This window comes from Calliopsis andreniformis, chromosome 9 (assembly GCF_051401765.1).
Source record: "Calliopsis andreniformis isolate RMS-2024a chromosome 9, iyCalAndr_principal, whole genome shotgun sequence".
NCBI lineage: Eukaryota > Metazoa > Arthropoda > Insecta > Hymenoptera > Andrenidae > Calliopsis > Calliopsis andreniformis.
In genome coordinates, this window is record NC_135070.1 from 8,897,335 (window position 1) to 8,910,448 (window position 13,114).

General features: G+C 40.8%; 1 protein-coding gene across 2 annotated transcripts in view; it reads left to right on the top strand.

The window, feature by feature from the left end:
• Nucleotides 1-53: 53 nt before the first annotated feature.
• The window catches only part of Sdc (Syndecan), a 148,968-nt gene continuing 135,907 nt past the window's right edge, over nucleotides 54-13,114 (top strand). For both annotated transcript variants that reach the window (XM_076384308.1, XM_076384309.1), the window contains exon 1: nucleotides 54-281. In XM_076384308.1, the coding sequence (XP_076240423.1) occupies nucleotides 210-281 (72 nt within the window). In that variant the 5' untranslated portion in view covers nucleotides 54-209. The remainder of the gene's footprint in view (nucleotides 282-13,114) is intronic.

Genomic DNA, 13,114 nt, shown 5'->3' on the forward strand with positions numbered 1-13,114 from the left:
AGCGGCCGATCGACGCGCCCTCAGTGTCTCGCGGTTCATCGATCAGTGTGGTGTGTGTCGCGTTGTTGCTCCGGTGGATTTTTTTTGGTGGTTTGGTTGCTGCTGCCTGGCACGTACGCGTACGTTCCACCGTTTCGAGTATCCCGGGGTCGACGCGGTGATCGGCGAACGGGGCTCTCGACCGAGCCCAGCGGAATAACACAGGAAAGATGCAACCGAGGATATACTGGATTCTGATCAGCACGGCAGTCGTTCTCGCGGGATGCAACGCCGCTACCGAGGTGAGTGTGATTTTCGTTCTGTCGCCGTGTCCCGTCTCTCTCCTGTCACAGGGACAGCCGATCGCTCGATCGCCCTGCACGCCGATCCTTATACGTACCCCCTCGTTTCACCATCGCGAGACAGGGACACGGGACCCCGTTTACGGAGAGGCGGCGAACGCGCGTCCGAAAAGCGACTTCGAACGCGCGTTCGAATGGAGCCACGAACGCGTGCGACCACGCTCGATCGTCCCTTGCTCGCGGCGCATCTTTCGAAGGGAATGGAATTGCTGGCGGAGAAGGCCCACGGCTCGAAGGGAGTCGTGCGTAATTGCATCGCGTTCCTGTGCGTGTCTCTGAGTACACGGCGCGTCCGTACTCCAAACAGAGCCAGCACGGTGGCTAAGTTTGGTCTCTTGTTTACGCCTCGTCGTCGATTCCATGGATATTGTTTACTCGATTCGCTGGCGTGACTGGCAACGCGGGGGCGATTGTACGTACGGTTCTGAGCTCCTGGCTTCGATTGTTAGGTATGAACGAGTTCTCGGAAGAACCGAAACATTGCGAAGCAGTTTTACCTGCTGTAATTGCGTGACGCGTTGAATCGAGGGGAATTATACGGTTCTGAGAATTCGCTGTCGATTTGGTACTGGGAATGTGGTTGCTTGGGGTATGGGGGTTTCTGGAGGGTTTCGGTGTGGAGTAATCTCGATATAAACTCGAAAGTTGTTGGTAATACTCGTATAGTGTTTCTTCAATGTAGGATCATATTTCAGTGAAACGTTCGTAGTGAGGAACGTGATTGCGAGGTCGTGCAGAGATAGTAAACTTCTTCGTTATGAACTCGTCATTGTTAGTTCTTGGAAGTGCTAACCCTCGGAAGGTAGAAATGAGTTATCAATATTTAAATTGACTTCAGTAAATAGTTTCTCTTCTCTGAACACTCACGATTCAATATCAGAAGCGAGTTTATAGCGAGTGCTATACAGTACGATTCTGCACCTCTTCAAGGTAGTCTTAGCAGAAGTATAACTGATTTCAAAGTAATTAAAATTCATCTACTCTAAATAATTTCAAGATATGTAGATAGACTACAGTGTCGAGTTTATATCGAGGAAGCCTTGTACAACTAAGGAGATTAGTTTCTTGAAACCAATTTTTCTCTCGATAGCTTGTTTTGGAGTTACCGAAGAGAACGAGAGTAATTCAAGGAATACTCAGTATCTGTAACTGTGAGCTTATATCGAAGTAATATTAAATTAGAGGTGTATTTTCACTCCAATTCTTCGCGGTTGCATTTGATTAGATAGAGCATAGGTGTTCGTGTTTTCCTATTTGGACTTATTTCGCTGAAAACAGAAGTAGCCTTCGGTGTGCAAGATGATTCGTGTCACTGCCATTGACGATCGGACTAAGGTTGTCACGAGCAGATATCGAACCTCACAGAGGGATGCTTCCGAATTCTCTGTGTCTCGAATTCTGTATCATATGAAAACTGATCCGAAAAGAGTCGAACAGTTTAAAGTTACGTAGTACACAGGCCATTAAAATGCATAGTCGCCTAGATTTACAAATTTAATTTAGAGAGAATTGCTGAAAATAAAACTCGCGAGCTTTGTTTCAATTTTCGGGGAAAAGTGAGACTACGTGTTCCATTTTCACTTTGCAAAATTTCTGGTTCGCGTAGAACTGTTTCACGTTTACTCAGAGCTTAGAGTGTCATTTCATGGTCATATTTTAAATAGAGATATTATCAGAAGATTGTTTTGATGGTTCATTCAAATGTTAAATGTATCATAAACAACAGTTATCAAAGCAATCACAGGACTGATATAATTATAATTATTTTTCATGCAAGAGGTATCTTTCAGTAGTATTAAATTCGTTTCAAATTGAGATCAAACAAAAGGTATACAAGTATTTTTTAAAACCACTCACTGATGGTACCACAAACCCTTAATTTCTTCGACTGGTTTTACAGATCACACTCTAGATTTTCATCTCAAATTTTCTGTCACATATCGACACATTCCGAATCCTCTACCTTACATATTTGTATATATCGAATTTAAAATATATTTTCCTCATAGTTCAAATTCCTTCTTTCATACATATATCTCTACATTTTGAATTCTAATTCCCAGTCTCATATATAAAATAAATATAGGTCAATTTTTCGACAAGGAGAAAATATCTAGTCTGAAATCGTGCTCCACCTTTATGCGTTCTTGGCGAGGCGAAAATACGCGCCTTCGCCGAAGGCTAAACGAAACGTTTATTTTCACGAGCATTGCTCGCTTGTAACACGAAATTATAGCTTAGCATCGAGCTTGACGCCTTCGCTAATTGCACCAAGCGGATTCTTTTTCACTTTGCAAAAAAAAAAGGAGAAAAGGAAGAACCTTCTCAAATTGTTTGCGCGTCCGTACCGAAGAGTTGGCGAGTAACGGAAACAAAATACTCGTGGATGTAGTATCTATCGATGGTCGAAAATTGTCGAAACGGACGAGTAGCTTGTGTATGGGCCATTCCGTTTTCCGAACGACGGTCGTTCGGTTGAAATTTAGTGATCTGGAGCATCCAAGAGTTTTTTATCTCGAGAACGCGACAGTTCCAGAGTTGAACGCAATATTTCCTCGATATGAGTTCACTCACCTCTCTTTTTTGGATTCCTACTGTTTACTTACTCCGTCGTTTTCTATCAGTTCCGCTTCTCACTCTTCCAGGCACGTAGATTTAATTTGCGTATTACCACTTTTATTTTAGAATCTAAAGACAATTTACTTGCGAGGAGGAAGATGATTCTGCTCGACTAATTAAGAAGTTTGGGAATTATAAACTAAGAAGGTTGAAAATTTGGTTAGAAAACTTGAGTGTTTAAAATTCTGAGACCTCTAAAAATCGGCGTACTTATTCGAATGTATCCGAGTTTGACAATCAGCAATCTCTCTCGCTGAGGTATTAAAAACTACCATAAATATCCCCCGTAATACCAATTTCTTGCAAAAGTCATAACTATAAACGCTGAGCACTTCTCTAAATAAATCTGTTATTCCTCTCCACCTGAAAGAGTTAACAGCAAAACAAGCCCCCACTCGCGCAAATCAATACCAAAACAACAGCTCTTAAACACCACGATCCCCTCACCCCTTCCAATCCGCGATCGTTCACCAAAGGAAACATTGCGCCTCCCCCCCTGGAAATTAGCAAATCCTTATCCATCCTCCAGCGGCGTTAGCCTCCATCGAATCTTTTCTCGCACAAAGGCGAGCCTTCAAAGCCCTCCCCCGACAAAGGGACAAGTTTGCAAACTTCCCAGGTCAAGCCTCGAAATTGTCCCCCGTCTGAATCCGAGTCGCATTTCGAGGCGGGGTTCCCTGGCAGAGAGCACGATGAATAATTCCCCCCTCTCGAGTCGCTTCAAGTGGCGTGCATTATTAAACAACGAAACGAGTCCGAGCGTGGCCGCGCAACGGCTTGATCGATGAATCGGGGCGTCGTAATTAGAGCATTGTGGGATTCCGCGGCGGTGAGGCTGGCGAGGCAAGAAACCCTTAAAAGCCCTCGTCCTCGCCATTGTCCTTGCCCGTATTATCCTGTCGCGTCGGTATTCCACGAAGGTACGCAGAAATCGGTCGCGGTCGACTGCGGGGGAGAGAGGGGTCGGGGGTGAGACGGTGGCAGCAGTCCCTGAAGAACTCGCCTCAAAGGCGAGAGGACACAATGACCTCGTTCCTTTCTGCCCCGACGTTCACGGCTGCGAAATTCACCGCATGACTCACGTTTTGTTGCCTGCTGGAAACAGGGCTGACGGCCAGGGGAGTTGCCTCGGGGGGTAGTCGAGGCACCGTGGCTCGTTAAACCCTCTGCGAAAGCCACATGGCAACGTTTGCACGGCGATGCCCACCCCTGGCCCGCCAAACAGTCGACCCGAGGGTTCGGTGACGCTTCTGCCTGCTAAAAACTGACCCGACGAAACGCATCCCTCTGCGGCGGCCGAGCGTTGCTGCACGTTTTTCTTCCACAGCGGAGTGGATCCTCGGTCATGGAGCGCGCGGCGACCTGGCTGAGGAACGTCCATTATTTTCGGGAGATTCGAGACGCGAACCTTCGATTAGGTTGCTCGGTTGTTTTGGGTTACTCGGGTAGCGTGCTCCTCGAGTTTCGCGAGGTTGGGGGGCCCTTTAGGATTTTGTTTTTGCGCCGGGGTTCGAAAGGTAGACTTCTGCGGTTTTGTGGGGTGTTGCTTGGAGTGGAGTTGAGGCAGAGTTGAGATTTTGTGTGGAATAGGAGGCTGAGAATGTTGGAATTGCTGGGTGTGGATTTTATAGCAGACAGAGCAGCATAAACAGTGCTATTTTTGTTCAAAAGACTGTACTTACGGCACATTTGCTTGGAATCTGTTGAAAGCAGATTGATTGCAAATACACTTGGGTGTTAAATAAAGAAAAAATTAGGTGTGGAGTTTTCTCATCTTTTTTGAAGGAAATTTAATTTTTATATTAAAAAAAATGAAGTATTCTTTGTTATAGTTAGTAATTTCCTTTCAATGCTGGGTTATAGGCTCCTAGAAAGCGGGAAGATATCTTATTTTCAGTGTTATAAATTTTAAAATCAGAAGTGCAGAACTGTTTCCTACTCCTAATACATTTGGACAAAGTTTTAATTAACTTGAAGTTTGAGAAAATTTACTCCAAATTTTAGTTCAGTACCTGTGTACTCAGAAGTGCAGTTTCACTTGGGGATAGGTCTTGCTAAACATGATTTGCAGTAGGTTTCAAATGTATTTAGGAAACTATTCGATCATCTAGTGACTCTCTTTAACAAACTGAATATTTTTTAAATTACTTGTTGAAATAAGGTGAAAAAGAAGAAACATAGTTCGAAGACGAGGTAGCAGTAAAAGAAAACACCGCACTACTTAAAATAATATTTCATGCAATCTTACTTCAATTTACTTGAGGGGCTTTGAAGAAGCAAAGGGAACACTTTTAGTTTACACGTATAAAGTAAGCAAAGTTACGATTTGACTACAAGTGTTCCCCTTTACCCACGAGTACCCCTCAAGCGATTAAAACTGTACGCATGCAAGTACGTGTATATACTGTAGGACCTACAGCGTAGGTAGTGCACTCGTATCTGGTTGAATTTCGAACTCAATTTTCTCGAAAATGAACCTTGAAATCAAAATGCTTTGTCTCGTATTTTCAATTTATTCGTTGCTGTAGAATTACTACTCTTTCGCTTCTGCAATATTGTATTTACTGTATTGGGAATGTAGCGTTTAATGAAATTGGAGGATCCTGCGGTGGAAGAATTGATCAAGTATCCAATTACATAGAACGAACAAAACATCGAAGATAGAAAGAAATACGATATATTTATTATTGTAGAAATTTCTGCAGCTTCTCTATGGCACGAAGAACCAAACGAATATTACCTATTTATTATTTCTTGGTTAGTTTGTGTATTAACCCTTGTGTTTTTATCTTCGAGGCGTTTTTCAATGAGTAAGAGTCTGAATAAAAATCTGGAAAAATTCGTGTAATTTCCTTAAACATTCTAAGGTTCTGTTTTTAATTAGAAAAAAACAAATATTACTCACTTATAAGCCTTCAAGGAACTCATACCTTTGAAATTAGCCCAGATAAAAGTGAGCCATGCCTACGAAATCTGGATTACTATAATATGAGAAGTAATGAATTTATTTTGGTTGAGATATGAAGCCTCTAACCGAGAGCCTTCCCTCTCATCAATCTTATTTCTCTGCAAAATTTCCGCCAGAGAATCTCCACCATATTTGACCTCTGCTTTCAAATCCCCTATCAGCGTTACAATTTCTGAGGCTTGTATATACATATTACATATACATCCAAGAAAGCTAGGTATATACAAAGCTTGCAGCAAAAATCGTGACTTCCTTTGTTTACGCGTTACGTAAGAAACGAGTGGCGATACGATAGGAATATTTATAAGTTGCCCCTTCTCTCGGCTTAGCGTTGGAGGGAATGCATTTTCCGCGCGAAGACAGCGCGAGATTATTACCCAGAGGTATATTTCATCGTCCGCTAAAACCCAGGGGTTTAACTGTTGTCAGAAGGAGCGAGCGAGAGAAGGCGTGCTGCTTTCGCTTAGGGTAAATTAAGGATCGTGCAATTGGAAAATGCGACTCGATGTAAACGCGGTTTAAGCGATTTATGACTACCCGGGAGGCCATTTCGCTCTCTTCGATTTCGTCCCTTTGCATTTCCCTTCTCTGTGCAAGAGCAGCTGGACCGTGGTACACCTGGACAAACACATTATCCCACGCGACTCGAACGTGTTTGTTGCGAAATTTTCGATTGGGAGCGGCGAACTCACGAAATGGGCTGATTTCTGTTACTTCCGGGGGGATCGGATTATTTTGATATTGGAGAAGCTTGTTTGGGTTTATTGTGCCTTTCCGCTATAAAAGAGCGAGGGGATAGGTTCGTTATGTTTGGAAACTGCTATCGTTATTTTTATCAGTTTTACCTGCGATAGGATAAACGAGAGTTGCTGACGCATTAGTTGACATTAGAAGAGGTCTCCTCTAGATTGTACGAGCTCGGTGGCGGTAACGAGTTTCGAGATTGTAGCGAGCGAAAATTGTGCAGGTCATGCGCTTTTGCTAAGCTGGTTTATATTTTTAAGAAAATTCGCTCGAGGGGTTCCTTTTTTCTTTTCTAGTCCATTAATCCCTTCGCACTTGGACCTAGGTGCACCTAATATAAGTTTCTCTTTTTTCAGTTTATTATGAGTCACTTACACACGATCATAAACGAATTAAAAAAGAATAAAGTGAATCATTTTTTAAAATTTAATTAATTTTTAATTGAAGAGGAGGAGAGATAGGTTATTATTTTGTCACGTAAAGGTTCATCAAATGGAGTCACATAGCTTACTCGATGATAATACAAATTTTCTATATATTTTTTGCATCTTCAATTACTTTCTGCGTTGTCTATTCAGTATACACATTTCTGCTCTTTCGAAACAAGAAACGTAAGATATCAAACAATCCCATCTATTCATGACACGACTCGATATCGGTTCTCGAGAAGTTAACAACTGTGATTCTGATTGTGTCGAGAACCCACGTAAACATCGATCAATAATTTCTGCTATACATATACTTACCTATTACTACGTTTGGAAGCTTTAATTATATATATCTACAGTACTTGCAACGAAGAATGCAGTCGTCCAGATGTTTTTTCTTTGTGCACATTTAAATATCCTATAAATTCAGACATCTGTAAGTACCTAGTTTAGTCAAATTACATTCAACGAATAAATACCTACATACTTATTAATTTGTGTTAAATTTGAAATGAATAATATTTAACAAATATGATTTGTACCACATAGTACACGTTATAATATCTCAGAAATAATCTTACAATAAGTGTCAAGTTTCCTGTAGGAATCGATAAGCCTTGAACTCGTTAGGGATCCCAATGCACATTAATTGTCGCGAGAGAAAACTCGTAGGTGGATTCAGGAACAAAGAACCTTCACGAAAAGAAATCAGCCCATCGTTTAATTCTAATCTCGTCCAGGCTCATCGCTCAGACGCATTGTTCGATACATTACCATCGTCTAAATTGAATACATTATTGCTCCGTAGCTGGAAGTTAATCGAGCCCGAGAAGCCCTCCAGATTAATGCTTCTGACATTAAATTGCCGTACTCGTTTCGTTAATTATTTGCACTTCCGTAATTAATTGTAGCTGGCGGCCTTAATTCCTCGACTTTCCCGAGGAACCGAGTGTTCTGTGATCGCTCGAAATTAATTCCACGTTCTCTCTTTTGCCGCCAGCCTGTGACGCTCTGCTCCTTAATATGCGAGATTTGAAAGGACACGGATACGCATAAATGTTAACGCTGCTATTAAGGCGTGATTAGCAATTAATGTGGGTACATTCATATCGCTCTTTTGCTGTAATAATATAACTCAGACGTTAAGCTTTCCGAGGAAATGAGATAATATCGACTTTTGGAGTAAGAACTGTTCCTTCTATTTAATAACCCAAAGTACCAACGTTTTTAGATGAAAGCATTAAGGTAAATGACTCAATACCTAAGCGTTTAAGATATCAAGTGTCCCAGAAAATAAATTACATAAAATTGTACGTCCTGATGCTTTAATTATGAGATCACAGAAACTGAGGATACCATTTTATGACGCTAGTTTGAATTAAGTATATCGAATATATTAGAATTTAAGCCTAAAATTGAATAAAATTAACGTTAGTATTTCTCTGTCGGGACATGATCAATTATTGGAATGTTCACCTTAATGCAGCTTGAAAAGTACTTTCGAAAATTCGATCTTCCAAAGTCAATGAAAACACGCAATTAATTACTCAATGCCCCTGCAAAAAAATATTCCACGTGTCTATTTTCACTAAACACAGCAGCCCAGTGAAGGCGAGCTATCCCAACTTGACCCACGCTCGAGCGAGTCGTCGTGAAAGGCCATTAACGTCCGTCGTTAAATATTCGTCGCGGTGAATCGGTGCCATTTCGACGCTGAACGAGTCGAGCCATGGCACGTCGTTCACCACCTCCAGCGATGGGATCGAGTCCATCGCGAAAGCACCCTCGAAAATTTCCAATCGAATCGTTCGAACTTCGCGTCGAATATAATTCCCTAATTCTCTGGGATAAACAAAAAAAAAAAAAAAAAAAAAAAAAAAAAAGAACAGAAAAAAAACTGGCAGAAATTATTTCACTTCACAACCTATAATTCTGAGCGTCGCGTCGTGCAACTGTAATTGCAATTTCAACAGACCGTCCCGTCGGAGTTGATACTGATTCTTTAATTAAAACACTGGCGGTGAATTTTCCGCGTTTGTAGCTAATTGAAAAATGCGCCTCCTCTCGTCCCCCGTTGATTTCGCGCGATGAAATTTTCACGGTGGATATGTAGCTATAATGGAACGATTTACACGCTGTTTTGAACCCCTGGCTGGCAGAGAAACAAAAAGAAGGGACAAACGTGCACGGGTAACAGTGGCATCGATTTTCGTTCGTTGCATCGAGAGTGGGAGGACCTTTGCTTAGAAATTAGAATACAAACGATTCGAAGAATGGGCGGCGCGGGGATTCGAGGTTCCCGAGAGGTTGGCTGAATCGAAGCCACATAGACAGCGATCCCCGTAAACGCGAGGACTACTTGGAATTTTGAATGACATTACGTCAATGGCAGAGGGGAGAGCTACTACGGCGGTCGAATGTGTTCCATTCTAAATTCCAAGCAGCCAGAGCCCCGCTGCGACGTCTTACGCTAGACTGGCCCGAAATAAACCACGCTCGAGCATTGACCGAGACTGTAAACAAACGACACGATTTACTGTTTCTACGGTATTCTATTAAGTCGAGGAACGCACGAGTTCCGCGGTAATCCGTTCTGTATTCTATTAATACGAAATTGGAGCAGCGATTGCATACACAATGCCACCGTGAATGTCTTTATTTTCGCTCTCAGAGGGATTGTGGTTGGGAGGAGTTTCGGAGTGGATATGTGGTCGGCTTGTGGGGTGGTTATGGTGTTCGTGAAATTTGTGGGTAATGACGAGGGCATTTAAGTAATTCAGGTCTTTTGTGGAGGAACGGAAGTTTATCATTTCGGAGTGTGTTTCATATTATTTGGTTGTAGGCGAGATTTTCTCAAAAAAGATGCAATTTTAAATTCCTCTGTTTTATTCTTCTTCTATATGAATTAAGTTTCGAGTTGAATTTTAAAATTTTGTGGTTGTATTTTTGCCTTATTTCATAGAGGTACAATGTAGGTATCTCATTTTGAAAAGAGTTGGAAATGATGTGTGTTGATGTTGAACTCTTTGAATAAAAATCGAGTTTTATATTTTTTCTACATCTAGATTTTGTGTTATTTGATATTATATATAAGAACAAAGTATTATCTGGAACATTGAAAGCAAGATTAATAAATTATGCGTTATGGTAAAACTTGAAGTTCTTTATAGAATTTTAGAAACTCATGAAAATATTAAACTACAATATTCAGTTTAGAAGGATAGTACTCGTGCTAAATTCTTCATAATTCCAGCTTGACTGCCTGCTATGTTGCGCCAACTTTGAATTTTAAAATGCATTTGCTCATGAAAGTTTCACTTCCTGTAGAGTCACGGACCACCAGCCACCTACGTAATACAGAACGTACTAATACAACGCAGATAAACTTGAAATCACTCGTGCAGCACTTGGTGTAAAGAGACGAGAATATAATGGTATCTAAAATACATTCTTCTTTAGAAAATTGCAGTATTTTTCATTATAATGTCGTTACCATTCTCATCACTCTTTTATGGATTATTTCTCATTATTCTTTATTTTTTAGCATTCTATATTTTTACAAGGTGACACTTGCAAACCACGGCAATTATCTTCATTTTCAAGATAGCTCTTCATTATGAATGCCAGTAATGAGCTTCTCACAATTGCAGACTTTCAACTGTTTAGATATTGAAATATTCAAACTTTCAGGCTTCCACAGTTTCAAATATTGAAACATTCAAACTTTGAAATTTGCAAAGATTCAAATATAAAAAAGTTCAAAAATCTGTCTTCGAAATCCCACATATTCAAAATTTCAAGTATTCAGGATACTCAATCTTCAAACTATCAACCGCTCAAATATCTAAAATATTCAGTATGCTCCTTGGGAGCATAAATTTGAAATTGGAAATCTAGAAGAAGCAAGTAATATCGATGGGTATCTATAAAAATGAAAAATTTCCAATTCCAAATTTACCTTTAAGAGAATTCATAAAAGAAATAGAAGCCACGGTTGCATTAAAACGAACGTGACAAGTATTGACCAGGTTTAAATACATGCATACGAACAAATGTGAGTCACAGTATTTCACAGTGCAGAGCCCTTTTTATGGTAAAACCAGCGTCGACCTCCAGCGTCGGCGATCATCACGGGAACTTTGTATGCGACCGATGACTTGCCGTCGCTGGTCGTTGCATCGTTAAACGGTCGTCGATTATTGGAATCACGATAGCGATGCAGCAGGGGCCCTCGCGGCGCGACATCGCGTTCCCGAGCTCTCTCTCTTCTCTATTCACTTCGAGCACGATCCGTCGCTGTGGCAGAAGTTGAAGTCTATGAAAAGGTTGCGCACGACGAACGAAAGGGGATTTTTGTGGAGCGCGTAAAAGGAGAGTTAGACGCGTTTCAAAGGATCTGCCCTCTCTCTCTTTCTTTTTTCCCCTCCGCCTGGATTAATTTGGACCGTTTGATGTGGAAACGGCGTCGGGTTGCAAAGAATTAGCGCGTTTTCGACCGCGACCCTTTTCTGTGGCCTTTCTCAAAGTATCTGGGGGGAATCGAGCGAGTTTCTTTTTAACAAAAGAAGAAAAAAGATTGGTAATCTGGAAGACGGAACGTTATGGATATGTGGGGTGCGGAGGAAGGCGGTTTTGTGTGTAGAAGCAGGTATCTATGACTGATGAAAGTAAAATTAATTTACTGGATGTAATAATTAAATACTTATTCAACGATCTATTTTATGGTGATATTATTTTCGAAATACGATATTTTTCTTTCGTTTTTAATATTTTGTACTAGATACCACTGAATTTTCTACACGAAGTGGAATATTTTGATGATTATTTCTCTTTCAAATAAATATTTTCTATATTTTCAAATGCATAACATAATTAAATATGAGGAGCTTAAATATTATTCTTTTTATCTTGATTTGATATACAACTTGCGCAGATACGTTGATGTGTAAATTCGAAAAGGAAAGATAAAAATTAACAGTATCTAGGTGTAGACATAAAGTAGCCATCGACAAATAAAACATTGTTCCATAGATCAGAGAATTGACTTAAAGTTGCTCGTGTTTGGACTCTTCAATTGCTCCGAAATTCATTCAGAAGATTCACAATGTTTTCGTATCCTACCTATATGAGCCATTCATTCGACACTAGAATGAAAATTCAAGGTACAATCACAACCAAAGCCAAACCATAATGTCGCCAATGTTTATCAACACACGAGCGAGATTCTGTTTATATTGAGGTTCATTGAATCGGGAGACATACAAACACGCTACATGTAGATATAGATACTGTTATCAGCAGAATACATCTCACAAATATAAATAAAACATTATCTAACATCATACACACGAACGACTAATAATTATATGTATAGAAATATATTTCTTAAGAAAACTTGAGAAACCTTCTCTTCATCTCATGGTACTCTTCTCATCTACTTTCAACGTACACAGCCTAGCCTTAAATTGAATTTCTTTAAAACTGAAGTCCTCCACGCAGAGCCCCTATTTCACATTTTTAATTTAGGCTCACACGCGAAGAATCTCCCTTCATCCTCCTCGTTCGTATTCACAATCATAGTGGCGTTTCACGATTAATTTTACACGCGCCAGGCGTGGTGAAAAGATCCAAACAAGGCCAAGGAAGTTTCCTTCGGCTCGGTTTTGCTACACGGCAGAAGCGAACGAAGTTAGAAGGACACCCTTTCTGGGTCACCCCGGACGGGCGATAGCAATGAAAATTAAACGAGATTAATGGAAGGAGCTCTTTCCAGGTCACTTTTGATCAACGATGGCATTTGGAAGGAGGTTAACAAACTTTTTCACCCGGGTTCCCCGCGGCCCAGCAAAAAGCTGCACTTTCTTTAATTGCGCGGAAAGCATTCTGTCTCTGGAGAGGAGCATCGTTTTTTACCCTTAGAACTTCTAACGCTTCTCATTTTTATTCGCGGTTCCCTTTAAAACGCGCCTCCTAAGACCACATTCTGCAGTTCCCGCTTTCTATGGCCTTTCAGT